Below are 19,406 nucleotides of genomic sequence, written 5' to 3' on the forward strand. Positions count from 1 at the left end.
AAAATGGGCAAATACTATAAAGAATACAGAAAAAATGACCTAAACAATCGAAGACCTCGTACATGAACTGTGGACTACAGCACAATTAATACACCCATACATGTACATACAATAGCGGTCTTTGTCATCCATGGGTTTAAAGCTCGACATTTATCAGAATTTAATACATTTGGGGTAACTTAGTATATTATTTTTAATTCAGACTGGAAAAAGACGTGATGAACTTTGATAAAAGTGTTATGTGTGTCATTATGTTTGAATATTGTAACAAGTATTAAAGATGGTATCATAACATCGTGCTAATAATCCATTTAAATTAGTGTCTGTTTTTCAACCATAAATAAATATTAACTAATTGTTTTAAGCAACTGAACTGAGGCGTAATTAATTTGTAATTCTAAATTGGATACTTTATAAACCTTTGTACATGTATGTGAACATGGTCGAAAATTGAAAGAAAGATTTTTGATATCCTGATGGCCAGCAGAGGACCAACAGATGGTAAATTTATTGTTTTGTTTAATTTAAGGATGTTTGCTGCTCTGTTTCAAATAATTCAATAGATTGTTATGAATTGAAAGTATCACAAATAGAGGAACTAAAAAACAGATCAAAATGAAAGGATCGTGTGCTTGTTTTCGAGATATTAGCAATTGGAAATTTGGCGGGACATTTTTCTATCTAGACTTTTCATACTTTTAAATTTGGCACTCTATTTCTTTTAAAAAATATGAAAACATACTAAGGATTTTATATAGCATTTATTAACTACTATATATAATACAATTGTGAAAAGTAGAAGTTGGCAGTGAAATAATTGAAATTGCACTACATGGCTAAAACCAGAGTATTACGAATATCTGACAATATTTCTAAAAACGAGAGGAGCGAACATCCCGAAAGGATTTCTATATTAATATATCTATGTTGTCATTTCATTAATACTTGCACCGTTGTAACACAGATATACACACCATTTTGATTCAATTAAAAGACATCTGCACATTTGAATAAAAACTTAATAAAGAAATTAACAACTGAAATTAAGTTAAAGAATTATTCTTTTGTTATCCACAGATTGAAAACGGCTGCATATAATTTTAAGACATTTGTTTACAAATTTCTAATGGATTCTTTTTGTAAAATTTATGAATATAATTATATTACTAATGCAATGCAGTGTAATGTAATGTAAGGTTATTTTGTAATAACTTGATTATAGACATTGAAGCTGCTCCACCATACGAACCACCTAACAGATTTTCAAACATTCACCATGGAGCAGGTCCAAGTGATTTCGGGAGGGGTTCACATCCCGCCCCTAATAACTTTTTGTTCAACAGAGCTACATATCCAGAACTTCCAGGTTTTTATGATGAATATGGACATGATCAATTCCAGATGATGGAATTGAATTCGAAGCATAAAGCAAAAATGAGACGTCAGCTTCGTCAACATAATACAACGGTATGAGCAATAACTACTAGTATACTGCCATCTTGAAATGTATCAATGTATTTAAAAACAAAGACACTTGTCACTAGTTTATGCACATTCTCCAAAAGTCTGGTAAAACATATACTTGAAGCCTCAGAAAATAATCAATCTGAAATGTTCATTCGTCGGTCATGCATTGCAAAAGCACTTTTGAACTTAAAAAGACACTTATTGAAATAAATGTCAAACGGGGCGTGTTGTTAGACAGCTATCGTCGAGTCGGGTGTACAGTAACATTAACAAAGTATATTTGCTTACATACTGGCAACCTTAAAGTTATGTCAATTCTTGTGGAGAGTTGTCCCATTGGCAAATATATCATAGCTTCTAACTTTTATATCAACTAGAAAAAAAAAACGTTCGAGCGCGACTTGATGACGTCATGTACCTGAAATGTTTATGCTGAAACATAGAATTGGTTCGTTGTTTCTCAAACTGTTTTTACACACTGTTGCATAATGATCGGATGAATAACTCGGAGAAGAAGTGTGAACCACCTAGAACATTGATGATTAAAACATTTCTCAGTGATGCTTGTTTGTAGTATTTCTTTTTTTCTTCGAAGTTGTGGTCTTCAAATTTAAAAGAATAGATAGATTTAATAGTATATATAGGTATTGGAAATAATAAAAAAAAAATCTTATAGGTACTACATGTATATAAATTGCATGCAGTCAGCTCTTGTCGACGACGTTCCGAGTATGTGAGAACCTCATAGGTAGTCATTGTCGTTTAACATTCCTGTTGTCAACGCATCTGTGTGAATGAACATTGTTTGTCGGTTTCGTTTTTGAATATTCAAGGAATCTAGTCGAGGAATAAAAAAATAATAACATTTTTACCTTCAAACTGTAAAACTATTTAAACTGTTTTTTTCTATTTTCAGGAACTGGCGACGGTACGAACAAGAAGTTCCGGCAGTAAACTTGGACTAATTTTCTTCTTTGTGTTATCTCTTGTGATTGTTGGAGGTTTTGTAGCTCTTGTCTTTTATGTTATCTCTTCCCGTAGTTGATTTTAAAGAACAAAACTACACGGAATCGAACCATGTATTATATTTTTTTATTTTTCCTAAAAACATGAAATACTGCATGTATTTGTTTTCTCTCTTCAGAGATTTTGACTTAACCCTCACCGAGACAGCAACCCAACATTAAATCGAAGCAACCAACATACTTTATTTTGTTGTATCTGATGATTTTTGTTATAGTTTATAGCTGTTTTGTTCTATGATGTCTTATCGTATTTGAGTTAAAAAGAGTAGAAAAAGCATCTAATTAATATGTAGTGCATTTTCTCATATTGTATTTCATTTTTTACTGGCATTATTGTGCTGTATTTTTTATCAAGTAAAGAACAGATAAACTTCGTCCATATATGCATTTGTTAAAGTTCAATTTATAAGACTCTTATAAAAATATTACTTGCTTTCCCAGAATAAATCAAATTATCTTTGTTCAGCTGATACTACCTAGATTAAACTTCTACGTATTTTGAAAGTTGAGCATTTGTTTTTGCAATGTCTTTGAAAATTGATGATTGATGAGGGTTCTTTGTGGAACATTATTAATATGTTTGGATAACAGAGAGTGCGATTTTTGCAGTTTATTTTAGAAATGATCAGAAATAGTTGCTCTTAAGTGAAATTTTTAAAATTTCATTTTTGTGTTTATTGTTTTGAAAACAATAGGAGTGTTCCCCCCTAATGCCTCTTTTTTAATGGTGTTAATGGCAGTTGTTTGTCAGTGTTTCTATATTCTGTTCCTATAGGAATTGTGTATGAACGAGAAATCGTGTTGTCCTTTCTATATTTGTTCACAACTTGACCTATAGGAGCTCGAAGTGAATATAAATCTGTCGGCCAACGGTGGTTATGTCATCTTTTTATATTTTATCAACAAAAACGGATACCTTAAATATGCGCTTGAATATAAAAGCAATATCGACATTAGAAATAAATAAAAAAAAGACATATACAGGCTGATTATCAGTCAGTTAAAATTCAAGAAAAAAATGGAACTCTTTCTTAGACAAAGGCAAAAAGACCAAGTTGGTATTTTCAAATAGTTTACATGAAATTGTTTGGTAATATGAATATTGGCATTTCCATTCTCAACTTTATTAAAATGTTCAATGCATAATTCAGGATTATTTGCATCTTCCATATGTGATAATATTTAGTTTATAGTTTGGAGCTTCGATATATTTGTAAACTTTTCAATATAAAGACAATTTTTTTATTCTATGTTTTACACAATTTTCACAAACACAACTTACATGTATTTGTACGGCTCCATAAAAATGATTGCTCTACAAAATTGCTTTCCAAACCTCTACTCTAACTTTTTGAGAGTTATATTCAGACATCGGACTCGGACTTCATTAAACTGAGTTTTACTGAGCGTATTGTTGTGCGTTTGTTTTTCTCTACATTGGCTAGATGCATTAGGGGGGAAGGGGGTTGATATCTCAATAAATTTTTGATAGTTGTTAATTTCTGTGTCATTTTTTGTCTCTTGTGGAGAGTTGTCTCATTGGCAATAACACCACATCTTTTTTTTTTTATATTAACACCGCCGCGTTTTTGCGTTTTTTCGAAGTCCGGAGCCTCTGGCAATCGCTAGTATGGTTTGATTTTTAATTGTTTAGGCATTTAATATGTTTTGGAGTTTAGTATGACGTCCATTCTCACTGAACTAGTACACATTTTTTGTTTAGGGGCCACCTGAAGCCTGCCTACGCGTGCGGGATTTTCTCGCTGTGTTGAAGACCCATTGGTGGCCTTCGGCTGTTTTCGGCTCTTTGGTCGATTTGTTCTCTTTGACACATTCCCCATTTCCAGTGAATTTTTATTTGTGTTCACAAGCACATTTTTTCTCGAAAATTGTAATATATTGAAAAATAATTCAGAAATGCATGTTGACTTTTTTCGTATTAATCACACGTTTGTTGTGTTTAATTAAACAAAAAATACAACATAGACACATAGGAGATCAAAGTGGATTCCATGAGAAGCACTAATTATATAGTACATCAATAGTCAAACCAATCCGAAATTGTAGACTGTAACGTTTTATGATTTAAAAAAAGTATATACTTTTTCTTTGCTTTATTTGCTTTATTAAACAGCAATGTCTATTTTGTACAAATAACGCAGTGAACAGCTACTGCATTTGTGTACGGTTGACATCTCAAACTACCACATTTGGTGTTGATTGGATAAAATAAAAGCTCAATTTTCATCTTCAGTTTTATCGTCAACAGGCTCGGCATCTTTGTCAACACATACCTAGTTCTTGTTGCTGTGAGTCTTATAATCTGACATGATATACTAGTTATTTATATACACTCATTTGTCCAGCCCTTGTATCAGGTTGTCCTTCTTCAAATTTTAATGAAATTGCTTTTGATTCAACCCCGTTCCTCTTCTATACCAAAGTGAATATTTGAATAATTTTGCTACGGACTTTAAATTTGCATAACTTTGTTTTATTTCTATGGCAAGCCGTTTTTCTATTTATTCTTACTTCAAGATATTTCATAAACTTTATAATATATCTTATATAGTTTATAAGATAATAGTTTATGAGATATCTCATCTAATTTATCAAATATCTTAAATAATTGTCTTTATAAGATAGCTCATATACTTTATAAGATATCTTATAAACTTTAGAAGATATCTTATAAAGTTTATAAGATATCATATAAACTTTATGAGATATCTTATATAACATTAAGTATATCTTATATAACATGAACGATATCTCATACAACATTAAAGATATCTTATATGATATATGAGATATCTTATAAAAATGAAATTATATAAGATATCTTATATATTATAGGAGATATCTTATATTATATAAGATATCTTATAAAAATGAAATTATATAAGATATCTTATATATTAAAGGAGATATCTGATATTATATAAGATATCTTATATATTATAGGAGATATCTTGAAATTCGAAAAAAAGAATCTCGAATGGTCAACAATAATACATCGCTCAAGGTATATAATTATCTTTTAACATAACAACTAATTTCAACAGTAAAAACAAATAACAAAGCATTATCAAATTTGAAACAGAAGTGTACGAGTTGTCCTACGCTTCAGGCTTGACATTCACTAAACATGCATGCTGAAATTAACATGGTTGATTTTGTAACACAATCGAATAGATAGTAAAACGGCTTGCCATATATGTCCCATGTAAATCAAGTAAAAGGAATCGAACCATATCTAATTATAAGCTTAACTTGAAATCTGTTCCCTTTATGTAAATTCAAACACTTCTTTTTTCTTTCTTTTTTTTCATTGTCTTTACGTGTTTACTTTCCGGTACTAAAATTGAAGAGTAGATTCTTTTTGGTTGGTTTTTGTACCGTATTTCTAGTTGTTGCTATGTACAGGGTCAGAGTGAGTTGTTGACATGTTCTATCGCATTTTTTCATACGTCGTGTTTCAAGTCAAATTCTGGTAATTCAAGTAGTGATGTCACATCGTCCACGTTTATTAGGAACAAAAATTCTATACCATTTATTCCGTTAGGAACATATATACTGTAATATTTATTCCACTGGACATAATATTCAGGAATATCTTTTCCATTTGGAACTTATATTATGAAGGAACTTCTATTTCGTGACATCATTCGATGAAAAGAAGTTGGTATCATTGGTATTGCAGCTGCGATAAAGAACAGAAAATCGTGATCACCTATGACACAAGTTTTCCATATCAGTAAACTAAACAATGACGGCGATCTCAGACATTTGGAAGAGCCGATTTAAACTTAACCGTTGTGAGACATTGGTTCTGAAGCTATCTTGAAAGGATTAATCTTTTATTAAGCGAATCCTGATCGGATACGGAGGTCTTGAGTATCATATCAACTGGGCGATACATGCTACACATGCAGACCCTGCTGGATTTTTTTTATCATAAACATCTGTAAGCAATTACTTGACGTCTAAAAGTTTTGTTCTCTACCGATCCTCATTGTCAATTTCTAGATTAACTGTGATTTCATTATCATTCGTTGGATACCACATTTTGTGGATTTCGAGTCTAAATGTTTAACGACCAACAAATTGTGTACAGGATTAAATGCAGACTCTAGTAAAAGCATGAATTCAAATATTCACAAATTATTTTTTTTCTTAATCCACAGTACATATGAAGAAGACTTGACAATCCTATAAATAAGTTAATTTTAAACTATTATATATACAATAACTGTTTAGTGTCTTTAAATATCAGCTGTATTTAAACGAGACTAGGAAACAAGGTGTATGCGAGCTTTTAGCGAGCTAATACACCTGTTTCGAGTAGAGTACAAATACAGCTGATATTTAAAGACACTAAACAGTTATTGACTTTATCCTGCAATTAATTCCGTATATTGTTTTTGTTTTGAAAGACACAAAAACTAACATATGTAGCATTTATTTTCGATTTGTAACCCCTTAGAGGCCCGCCTAGTAATACCAAAATCACACATTACGGTGAAGACGGGTTCGCAAAAAAGAATCTCGAATGGTCAATAATAATACATCTCTCAAGGTATATAATTATCTTTTTTAACATAACAACTAATTTCAACAGTAAAAACAAATAAAAAAGCATTATCTTTGAAACAGAAGTGTACGAATTGTCCTCCGCTTCAGACTTGACATTCATTAAACATGCATGCTGAAATTGACATGGTTGCTTTTGTAACACAATCATACACATTCAAGTTTTGAAATCGACAATTGTTAACGTCACTGGAATGCAACTCGAGTACACATTCTGAGGTCATACATGTTCAAACAATACTCAGTCCGGCAGTGGGCGGAGCTTTAAAGCGATATATGTATAGTATACAGATACAGCATAGCGATATCTGTAGGGCTGTGTCTGTATAGTAGGACACCCAAATGCAGGATAATATAAATTATTAATCAACTGTAAAATATATTTCTATCTGGTATCATGAGAACAGTTGATCTTTTTCTTTGGTAGCAAACAGCACATGACACCTCTTTTTGGCGCATGTCACTTTTCATTCCTGATGGTTTGTTTGATGATTCAATCTCATATTCGGCACCAAATAACTGGTCATTACCACAGATCTGCGATTGACTGTCCGTTATCTGGATCATTTGGTAAACAAAGATAGTTGACACCTCCTCCTTTTTTGTATACTGGTTGCCACCAGCTTGTCCTGGGATACAGCAATATATGTTGATGTAATTTGTTGTATTGACGTGTAGTGTTTTTTGTTTTGTTTTTTGGCGTTAAAAAAACCCGTTAAAATAAAATAAAGCTATACAGACGCTAAATGAGAAATATTTCTGAAATGAACAACAAAGGGTAGTTTTAAACTTTTTTTTTTTTTTCGAATACTTATCAATACTTTCATGACCAATAATTATTGTATCTGTCATTTTCAGCTGAATTAGAGAAATGAAAAGTTGCGATCAGTTCTAACCTTTCTTAATCTCCCCCCCCCCCCCGGAACTTACAGGAGAAGTGATTAGAACCGCCTTTAATACAGATCCAATATAAACTTTAAAATAGTTTTAATTATTGTATGGAGCTTCGAGGTATTTGTAAACTTTTAAATGTAAAGACAACCTCTCAAAAAATATTCGATTATGGTCGGGTGTAAATACAATTGTATCTTTTTGTACATAAGCGTACTATATAGCATCATAAAGCTTGAAATAATTGACGTTGTAACCCCAGCGCAAACAGAATTTGTGATTTATTTTATGTTCAACACAATTTTCTCTTCCAATTTTCATAAACACAACTTATTTGTACAGCTCCATATGAATGATTGCTCTACAAAATTGCTTTCCAAACCTCTACTCTGACTTTTGTAGATATCTATTCTGACATCGGACTTGGACTTAAACTGAGTTTTACTGTGCGTATTGCTGTGTGTTTGTTTTCTCTACATTGGCTAGAGGTATAAGGATGTGTGTTGAGATCTCACTTAACATGTTTAACCCCGCCGCATTTTTGCGACTGTCCCAAGTCAGGAACTTCTGGTCATCGTTAGTATTGTATGATTTTTAAATTTAGTTTATTAATATGTTTTGGAGTTTAGTATGTTATCCATTGTCACTGAACTTGTACACATTTTTTGTTTAGGGGCCACCTGAAGCCCGCCTCCGCGTGCGGGGTTTTCTCGCTGTGTTGAAGACGTATTGGTGGCCTTCGGCTGTTTTCTGCTCTTTGGTCGATCTGTTCTCTTTGACACATTCCCCATTTCCAGTCTCAAAACACATTTTTTTCTCGAAAATTGTACTGTATTGAAAAATAATTCCGAAATCCAGGTTGTCTTTTTTTAATTTAATCACAAGTTTGTTGTGTTTGATTTGACAAAAAATAGCAACACAGACGGACAGATGATCAAATTGTATTCGATGAGGAGCACTAATTAAATAGTTTATCAGTAGTCAAACCAATCCGAAATTATAGACTGTAACATTTTATATATGATTTAAAATAAGTATAACATTTTTCTTTGCTTTATTTGCTTTATTGAACAACAATGTCTATTTTGTACAAATAACGCAGTGAACAGCTACTGCATTTGTGTAAGGTGGACATCTCAAACTACCACATTTGGTGTTGATTGGATAAAATAAAGCTCCATTTTCATCTCTAGTGTTATTGTCGACAGGCTCGGCATCTTTGTCAACACATACAAAGTCCTTGTTGCTGTGAGTCTTATAATCTGACATGATATAACCGGTGTACTCATTTGTCCAGCCCTTGTAGCAGGTTTTTCTCCCTAAAATGACAAAATTGTTTTTGATTCAATCACGTTCCTCTTCTATACCAAAATGGATTATTGAATATTTTTGCTACGGAGTTTACTTACATGTGCATCACTTTGGTATCATAAGAATAGTTGATCTTTTTCTTTGGTAGCAAACAGCACATGGCACCTCTTTTTGGCGCATATCACTTTTCATTCCTGATGGTTTGTTTGATGATTCAATCTCATATTCGGCACCAAATAACTGGTCATTACCATCTGCTATTGGCTGTCCGTTTTCTGGATCATTTGGTAAACATAGATAGTTGACACCTCCTCCTTTGTTTTGATAATGGTTACCACCAGCTTGTCCTGGAATACAAAAATATATGTTGATTTACTTTGTTGTATTGATGTGTAGAATTTTTGTTTTGTTTTTGGCGTTCAAAATAACGTTTAAATAAAATAAAGCTATACAGACGCTAAATGAGAAATATTTCTGAAATGTACAACAAAGGGTAGTTGTAAACTTTCGTTTTTTTCGAACACTTATTAATACTTTCATGACCAATAATTATTGTATCTGTCATTTTCAGCTGAATTAGAGAAATGAAAAGTTGCGATCAGTTCTAACCTATCTTAATCTCCCCCGGAACTTACAGGAGAAGTAAACTGTGTTTAGAACCGCCTTTAATACAGTTCCCATATAAACTTTAAAATAGTTTCTAACAGACAAAAAGTTAACACGAAAAAAGTTATCAATTTCTAAATGTGACCCACGGTCGAAATCACGAAAATCACTGATTTTGATCTAACATGGTTCATCATAGTTACAACGAATGATTCATTTGTCTTTAATCCCTAAAGATTTTACATATTTAAGGTTCAAGTATTTACAGACAGTCTTGTGACGGCTCAACTTTAAATTTATATGAAAAAGAAATAGTGTATAAAAAACAAATGTAACGTATTGTTGATATAGCTGTTCATTACAAAACGCAACTTCTAAATAGAATATTCTAGGAAGCAATGTAGGTAATGAATGCACTAATGATTGTTTCGAAATTGGGCATAGCCAGTGAAAACTCTTCAAATGACATGACAAAAAATACTCTTACAAAAGGAAACTACAACCTCATTTTCAGATATAGACATTTTTTATTACCTGTATATACCATTTCTACTCCTTTTGGACATCCTTTCTTTCCCCAGCGTACATATGTCACACCTAGAACAATAACACAACGTTTTTTATTTCGTATTTAGAATTTGAAAAATAAATAAATAAACAGTTCAAATCATACGTCCGTAGGTGGCCTATTGGAAGACTATCATTCTCCACACATTAAAAATGCTCTAATAACAGTTACCGGACATATTTTCTATTTAATGTACTAGTATTTTAACAGAGTCTCTATAAATTTGTTCCCACCTTAGAAAGAACTGCAATTTATGCAACTGTACGATAAACAAACAGCAATCAATCAATCAAACAATTAATATGAATATCAAATTATATAGTGATAAAATCGATTATTTAAAATTTGAAATGATTAACAAGCAGTATAACTGTATCAAAAGCATGAGAACAATTCTGTACGACAAATAGTTTTCAAATTTCCAACTTCCTATTTCTCAGGAAGCCTATCCTTTATCAAATAGTTTGCGTTTTTAATCTCAATTGATACGTTATCACTTTGTACGTTATACACGTACTAGACTGGTTCCCGATCGCAATATTAAGTATGTTACACCCTCGTGAGAGAGTATGTTAATAGCTAATAGCTGGAACGTAGTCCCCGGGACCAGGATATACACGTACGAACTTCCTTAACAAGATTTCTAACACAAAAAAGTCCTTCACCACGATTTGTGGAAGAACAACTGAAATCGACATTACACAAGTGTCACGTTCACCATCACAATCAATTTGAGCAATACACAATGTCTGTATCTCACTTCGATCTTTAAAAACCAGAATAGTTTTAAATTTCCCCATGTCGTATCTTAATTTTTATATTAAAATGGATATAAGAGTTTTGAGGATTGTAATGCTACAGTTGCCTCTTGCCTAAAATTTTAATCTTTTATTTTTTAAATTGATATATTTCCCATTTTTCTTTTCTCTTTCTATGTTTCCAAAAAAAATTGTCTCGAATTTGGTACATGAAGAGTGCCATACATTAACAAACACATTTAAAAAAAATTAAGTGGAAGAGCATACTAATGACTTTTCCATGATATTCATAGTTTTGACCATGTCTGGTGAATTTTAAACACTGTAAAGAAAAGATGATACTTTCATGATTTAAGATTATGCAGCTTCCTCATCGTTGAGCTTGATTGAATCTTTTGCTCTGCTGTTCATAGTAGTATTTATATTTTGTGTGTACACTTTCTTGCATGTTTAAAATAATGTTTGTCTTCTCGAAAAAAATTATTTTGGCCGTGGTATTTTCCTTATTTTTTAGTTTTGATCACTTTCTAAGTATTCTCTTACTTGTTATATTAATATGTACTGCTTCACAATTTCCGAAACATAAGATAAAAAGAAACACATACTTTTGATACTGTTGAGTTAATGAGACACTTTTTAAAGGTTTAAGAAGTTTAAAGTACATACCTGAGGCGACTGGTTTTCCTGTTGAAAGGCCTTCCCCATTTCTAGAGGTATGGAGGTAATGTTTCATCAGAAAAGACTGCTCAGATGCCGATAGGTCATAATGTTTACAATCATGACATTGGACAAGCACCATGCTTGTTGCTATAAGAACTGCCAAATTTGACAAGTTCATGGTTCTTTTTCTACAACAAAAAAACTAATGGCTCTAAAGAGCCTGTGTCGCTCACCTTGGTCTATGTGCATAGCTGTATTTGGAAAACAAACCTTTTATTAGGTCCGTAATCACAATTTCTCTTTTATTTGACCATATAATGTTATTTTTTCGGGTGTGACGCAAGTCCTGATAGATATAGGAAGATGTGGTATGAGTGCTCATGAGACAACTCTCCATCCAAGTCACAATTATAAAAGTTAACCATTATAGGTCAAGGTACGGTCTTCAACACTGTTTTCAAGTCTTGGTATGTAATTGGCGAATTAATCTTATACATAATTCTTCAAGAAAATAAAAGCCAGACATTTTTAAACATATTCAGATAGTCATAAAAAGTAAAAAAAAAAAAGGAAATAATCTTAGAAAACATAAGTATTACATTTAGATATTTTTAATTGAAAAAAATCCAGATCTTTCTGTTTTAAAGAACCGTTAATATAATCTCTTATTTTTATTTGGGAAATAAAATGTCTTATTTTTTTGAAATAAAAAGAATGTCATAAAAATCTTTCATGTTTATGGAGTAACCATTAAAATGTTAATACAATCAAAGAATTTAATAAAAATTGAGCATTGCTATTATTTGTATTGTTTCAAATACTTGCCATTGTGGAACCGGTGTTGCGGATGATGTCAAAACAGCGGGTATTTATCCCACTGATGGAACCAAATAAATGTTCCAGCACAAAAGCAAATAAAAACACAAGTGCTATACTTGTTGTACTAGTTAAAGTACAAAAAAAAAATATATAGAATTCTGTTTTAACACGTACAAATATTAAAACACATATTCTATGAAGACACGAGTTGTTTTCGGTAGAACTTCAGGACTGTGGATTCAAAGTTGCTCGATTCCAAATTAGAATCAGTGTGATTATTACACTATATCATATACATGTAGCAGCTCATTCTTAAAGGAATGTAATCAAATTAATATATTACATAGAATGTTCATTTATGTGCATCAAATAACCTTCATGTATGGTCTTTGTTCATAAAATATAAACTTCATTGCTCTAACTCATATACGTATGTACTTTTGAACCTTTTACAATTTAAAATTCGTTGATTGACAGTTTTAAGCAAAACTTCAAATGGCAACTATTAAAAGAATTTTATGTATAAAGGAATCAAACATCATATTAGATATTAAGTAGATAATGCAATACAGGTCGCTTAGAATGATGGACGGGGAATGTTGTGTATGTGCAGGAAATTGACCCTCTTGTTACGAACATTTAAAAGAGTTGTTGCATTAGTTCTTTGACGTGAAAAGAGCGTGACATTCTCTCAACAACGGGTACATTTGGTAGCGCCTCATTTCAAACCCGGCATAAAAGCATACCAGTACATCGTGCAGTACCATCAGAAAAGTCTGAACTACTTATTCTTAAACCCAAGTAATCCTTTTTATCTTTTATGTTATATCGTAATATAATTTCGAGTTTAGAAAAGAAAAAAAAAAACACCAAAAAAACCAACGTTTATTTGAAAATGCATTAACTTATTAGATAGAGAGGTTAACACCAATCAGTTTAATAATATGTCAGTGTTTTGCTAATCAATAAATTAGGTGGTATAAAAGGGAAAGCTTTTACGTTGCACATTGTATAGAAATATAAATATGAAAGTTCATGTCTGTTTAAAAAAGAGACCGAACAAAATCGATCAATACCACAAAAGATCTTCTGAAAATAAATATTCCCAAGACACGTATTAGCTTGCAAACAATTTTAGTCGTAATATTTAAAAAAAACCAAGCCTAAAGTTGTGGTACTTTATACAAACGGAAAAATCATATATTCAATGGCTATAAGAAATACAAAAAATAACGTGAAGTTAATTCTAATCGTTAAAATAAATCAAAGAAGGAAAACATAGTAAAAATTTATGTAAGACATAACAGTTTTGTTTCGTTCTAAAAAAATCAATAAAGATCTAGACTTATATGTTACCTTCTTGTGTTGTCACAATTACGAATCACTGTGAACTCAGTGTATATAGTTATGTCATTTATAGTCCCGGAATACTTATACATCTGTTGTTAAAAGTAAATGAGATAATTGCATGTATAGAGTATTGATTTAGTATATGCTTACATGTATATGTACATGTATTCTAAAGGTTTAAAACGAAATGAGTTTTACTTTTTCTTATCTCGGTCCATGTTCATATAGAACAGCAGCAATACTGAAAAGTTCGTTTATTCACAACTGAAAGTATAAGGTGATAAATGACAAGGTGTCCTTTAATATCTGTTACTTTAAGGGTTTAACTATAAACAGTTGGTACCATTTAAATCATTGATGGAACTTGTTTTGTTCTAAAAGCACAACACACTTAAAACTTAAAGCTATGTGGGAACTCTATTACTGTAGAAATGTAGGAGCATACAATATTGCATGGAGATACATTCTACTGTAGATAAACACCACTTGAATAAAACTCCATAATGCATATTAGTCAATATTATGTTTGTGTTGAAGAGTGTGCCTTATATCTCCTTCCATTTATTGACTACCTTTACTATTTTTAATGGCATTAATGAAAAAAAGCAAAAGACAGTTTATTTGTTAGTGATACATCAAATTTGTACCGAAGTTTTGTAATTGAATGCATTTACTTTTTATGGCACACATGAAAAAAGCAAAGACAATTTGTTTAACAGTGGTATATCCACATTTGTACCAAAGTTTTGAAACTATTTTACGAATTTGTAATACATTTGTTGTATACTCATATTCACTCACAACGCATTTGAATTTCAATCATTTTCATCAGCATTATATATGTAGAAACATTTTAAGTCCGTTTCACATCTTTTGTCTATACTCACATGCCCTTCACACAGATTTCAGACAAAACCATGGAAATAAAAATTATATCATATCTGTATTTTCAATGTTATTTTAACTGATCGGGCGGAGCTTATGTTTTAATTTGCATGTGGACAGTCTATTTGAAGATGTGTGTGAAAAGGATGATTGCCGTTATAATTAATACTGATTTCTAATCCCCAATCAGTGTCATCAATGGATTTAGATTTAGACCCCGCCTACATTAAATGATCTTTTATGTAACGATCAATTATCCGGTAATGAATTATTTTCTCAAAGACATATTCGAGTATTCTTCATGTTGTTTAAACTACAGTATATATGTTTATAAGTCAGATATGTACCCAAGAATAACACACTGGGTAATTCATTATTCAAATTTCTGGTATATTTTTTTTAATTTTGTAATAAACGGTTCATTGTATTACATCATATTGTATTCATCCATTATTCATCTACAAAGAAGATGGTACAAATAGCTACCAATTTGAAATTGACTTTAACATCAAAACATATTTTAAATTGTTTCTAAAATAGAATCGAATGCTTAATTTTTTGTACAATTTTTAATTGAAATATCCGCTTTTCATAATTATATACAGCCATACAATAACAGTATGTTTAGTAAAATAGCAATACGACAGCTGTATATACAATTAAAGAGGAGAGAAAGATACCAGAGTGACATTCAAACTCATTAATCGAACATAATCTGAAACGCCTTGGCTAAAAAAATACGTAATAAGCAGTACGAACCCCACCAAAAACTGGGGGCGATCTAAGGTGCTCCGGAAGGGTAAGTTGATCCTGTCCCCCATGTCACACCATTCCTGTTGGTCATGTTAGTACACACGTGGTAATGAGTCTTATTCGGTAAGTCACATTCGTGAAAAGGGAACGGAATTGTAGTTACGACATAAGGAACATATCCGTTATCACCTGTAAAAAGGAGATAATGAAAAAAATATTTAAAGAATATTAGGAAGACGATATGACAGCAATAGTGACAATATCTATACTTTTTTTAATCTATTTTTTTCAATATTTCAATATTTCAGTTTTCTTTTTTTATTGTTTTTTTCTATTCCAGTAACGGTGGACATATTATTATTGATATGGATAATACAAACTATGTACAGACAAATGTCGCACCAACCGTATTAAAATACATTGAATGTCCATGGAATTCAGTATACCTGGATCAGTGTTCAGAACGTAAATGGAGTAAAAAAGATAATAGAATAAGCTGCGGCTATCACCAACACGATTGAAGACTCAAGTGTAGGTCAACCCCTTTTCCAGGTAATCAAGGCATATTTTATTATCAATGAGTAAGGGAAAATAATAACATCATTAGTGTAGGTTTTGTTCATTATTGCAAGCAAAGCAGTGATTTAGACTAGCTTACCACCAAACTCATTTGGTCTGGATATATATAGTTGTCTCATATCAATCATTCAATTTTTCCATATTGCCTCACCTACAACGAAAATCTTTAACCATTTTTTAAAGGCTTTATACATTTAGATACTCTACATGGATGATGATACGAATATAAATTGTATGGTGTGTTATTTACTGTTTGCAAAAGTATGACTTATTCAAAATATAAAAGATTTTCTTATCCTAGGCATATATGACCTGATCTGTATTTGACACAACATTTTGGAATTTTGTGTCCTCAATGCTTTTCAAATTTGTACTTGTTTTTGCTTTCTAACTATTTTGATCGGAGCATCACAGACGAGTCTTATGTAGACGTATGCGTCTGGCGTATACAATTATAAGCCTGGTACCTGATAGTGTATGCAATATGACAGGTCAACTTATTTTGTCTTAAACGATCTTTTGATCTTATCGTCTTCTGAAATACTCGAAACTGTAAATGTTAAGTCTCGTTAAGATTTTTCTTATTGTTAATTAGTACTTATCAGATGTTTTGCTTGCAGACTATTCAGTACTTTTCAGTAGCTCTTCAGACAGAGCTGTTCAAATTGAAAGGATTATTTTAAAATGGGTATGTTACGTGATTATGTCTATCATCAATATGTAATGTCCCTAATTGTCATGGTTCATTGACAAATTGAGTCATGTGCAGTGATTTGTCATGTTAACATGTCATTTATAAGTAAACCATGTCGGGAATATGTGATACAGAAGATCTATATTTCCGTCAGAGAGGGTTACATGTGACTAAGCCTCATAAAATGGAACCGTAATCAATAACAAGGTTTCGTGGTACAGTTTAAATGTTGTTAACCGTGCCCGGAAATTTAGAAATGATCCATGTAAACTTGTTGCTCCTTTAAATAAACTTATTCTTAAAGGTAACCTATTCAACACTGTGATAAGATCATTGAATATTGTTTTTATTGGTATACATATTGACTTTGTCATCAGTAGGTTAAAAGCTAACTAAATATCACTAGAATGTTATATACGTATACATTTTCATGGATCTACAATCTGTCGATACCTGTAACTTGTCATTGCACAAGGTCATGTTTTTCTCTGGCTGTTAATGACGTCTTTACACTAAATCCATTGTATGTAAGATGTGTACGGATTTATTGCTTAGTCTTAGAGGCATGATTTTTTTTATTAGTTGTTTAAATGACTTTGAACTAGCAGTCAGATAACTGCGAGTACTCTCAGATGTGTTCATTGTGTCTTTCTGTGTCGGGATGTATAAGTACCCGGCCACGTCCACTTTTATGTTTTGTCTATCTGATGAGTTAAGCCTTTTTCAACTGATTTGTATAGTTCGTTCTTATGTTGTACTGTTATACCACTGTCCAAGGTTAGGGGGAGGGTTGGGATCCCGCAAACATGTTTAACCCCGCCACATTATTTATGTATGTGCCTGTCCAAAGTCAGGAGCCTGTACTTCAGTGGTTGTAGTTTGTTTATGTGTTACATATTTGTTTTTCGTTCATTTTTTTACATAAATAAGGCCGTTAGTTTTGTCTCTTGAATTGTTTTACATTGTCTTATCGGGGCCTTTTATAGCTGACTATATGCGGTATGGGCTGTGCTCATTGTTGAATGCTGTACGGTGACCTATAATTGTTAATGTTTGTGTCATTTTGGTTTTTGGGGATAGTTGTCTCATTAGAAATCATACCACATCTTCTTTTTTATATGTACATGGAATGAATGTAATATGTAAAGTTTAAAAAAAAAGTGTGCATGTCACTCTAGTAGGATTTACTAGGATTGATCTCCAATACTATGCAATTCTATTCAATTTTCTACTTATATTTTGTATTCCTTGATTCAAGAGGCTCTGATGCATTGGTCCCTTGTAGATCAAACGCGCGTTCGGAGTGAAAAATTCTAATTCTTGTATCTATGAAAAGTTTATTTTCCGTTCCATTGGACACTTGCAATATTTAGTCTTTTCATATATATTATTATCAATAGGTCAACACTATTCGAGATTGTGAGATATACATGTCAGTATTTGACAGGTTTTGTCTACACAGACCTTATTTTATAAATTGTTCAAGTTTTAATGGTTTGGCTAATATATCAGATACTATGCGAAATAGGTCAACTAAAAAAAGAAGATTGCCAATGAGACAACTCTCCACAATTTTGTTAATATATTAAATTATATTCGTACTTGCCTGTCTGCCATTATATATAAAAAAGAAGATGTGGTATAATTGCCAATGAGACAAATATTCACAAGAGACCAAATGACACAGAAATTAACAATTATAGGTCACCGTACGGCCTGTTTATTTGCCTCAATCATATTTATATAGTTGACTGATCAATTTAATTCAATTTCATTTTTTTTTGTCTTTTTTTTTTAGCAATTTATCTACTTTACTTGGTTTATTGTATAACTTCGGTTCAATAGATAAAAAATAAATAACCCTATGGTAACTCACTCCTCAAGTTTGCAGCAGCTTAAATGTAAGACACGCAAGAACATGGTCCATTTGTGTGATTATTGGTGTTTCGGTTAGATATACTTGTAGAATGTTTATAGCGTTTAATATGTTGTTGTTAGGTAAAACGAGAAAAGATTATGCTCAGCGGTTCAGAGAATAGGTCACATTTTATAAAAATAGCAGAACATACTCAGAAATCCATCAACAATATGCATTTTGCTTTCAAGAATAATTTCGTCAGGCATATGTGAATAGGCAAAGTTAGAAAAAGACCCGGGATTAAAAATCAGATACCAAAGTGAAAAATATATATACTTTTTATCAATGGCTGGACAAAACATGCATAAAATACAACAACTATATCATGCACTAATGGATTAAAATTCACGAGAATAGTAGTTGCTAGGTGTTAATATCGGACCACAACTTTGTATTATTTGGTTTCGTTTCAGACCATGAGCGTGAACGAGTTTAGGATGTCTTCCCTTTCTTTGGCCTTGAACATATAATCTTTTCGTATACAATAAGCAATATTGCGGGAGATATGCAACCCCACTACCAATATTGA

General features: G+C 31.8%; 2 protein-coding genes across 2 annotated transcripts; one reads left to right on the forward strand and one right to left on the reverse strand.

Annotated features, from left to right (window-relative positions):
- The first annotated feature begins 383 nt into the window (after positions 1-383).
- LOC134684136 (uncharacterized) lies at positions 384-2,582 on the forward strand. The gene is made up of 3 exons (XM_063543417.1): positions 384-501; positions 1,223-1,467; positions 2,384-2,582. Exons 1-3 carry the CDS (start codon positions 477-479, stop codon positions 2,510-2,512), a joined length of 399 nt encoding a protein of 132 aa, XP_063399487.1. The 5' UTR covers positions 384-476; the 3' UTR covers positions 2,513-2,582.
- A 6,810-nt stretch (positions 2,583-9,392) lies between these two features.
- Positions 9,393-14,070, reverse strand: LOC134684855 (uncharacterized). The gene is made up of 4 exons (XM_063544166.1): positions 14,055-14,070; positions 11,886-12,067; positions 10,428-10,490; positions 9,393-9,634 (listed from the first exon to the last, which is right to left on the reverse strand). The coding sequence occupies exons 2-4, from the start codon at positions 12,055-12,057 to the stop codon at positions 9,393-9,395; spliced, it is 477 nt and encodes a 158-aa protein (XP_063400236.1). The 5' UTR covers positions 12,058-12,067; positions 14,055-14,070.
- Between the last annotated feature and the right edge of the window lie 5,336 nt (positions 14,071-19,406).

Source organism: Mytilus trossulus, chromosome 9, assembly GCF_036588685.1.
Source record: "Mytilus trossulus isolate FHL-02 chromosome 9, PNRI_Mtr1.1.1.hap1, whole genome shotgun sequence".
NCBI lineage: Eukaryota > Metazoa > Mollusca > Bivalvia > Mytilida > Mytilidae > Mytilus > Mytilus trossulus.

Bases quoted from the DNA above. Each gene is read 5' to 3' on its own strand.
- LOC134684136 (XM_063543417.1), top strand. From the start codon at position 477: ATGGCCAGCAGAGGACCAACAGATG. The intron at 502-1,222 runs GTAAATTTATTG...ACTTGATTATAG, and splicing joins CAGCAGAGGACCAACAGATG to ACATTGAAGCTGCTCCACCA. The intron at 1,468-2,383 runs GTATGAGCAATA...TTCTATTTTCAG, and splicing joins TTCGTCAACATAATACAACG to GAACTGGCGACGGTACGAAC.
- LOC134684855 (XM_063544166.1), bottom strand. From the start codon at position 12,057: ATGAACTTGTCAAATTTGGCAGTTCTTATAGCAACAAGCATGGTGCTT. The intron at 10,491-11,885 runs GTATGTACTTTA...TTATTGTTCTAG, and splicing joins AGGAAAACCAGTCGCCTCAG to GTGTGACATATGTACGCTGG. The intron at 9,635-10,427 runs GTAATAAAAAAT...TTTGTATTCCAG, and splicing joins AGTAGAAATGGTATATACAG to GACAAGCTGGTGGTAACCAT.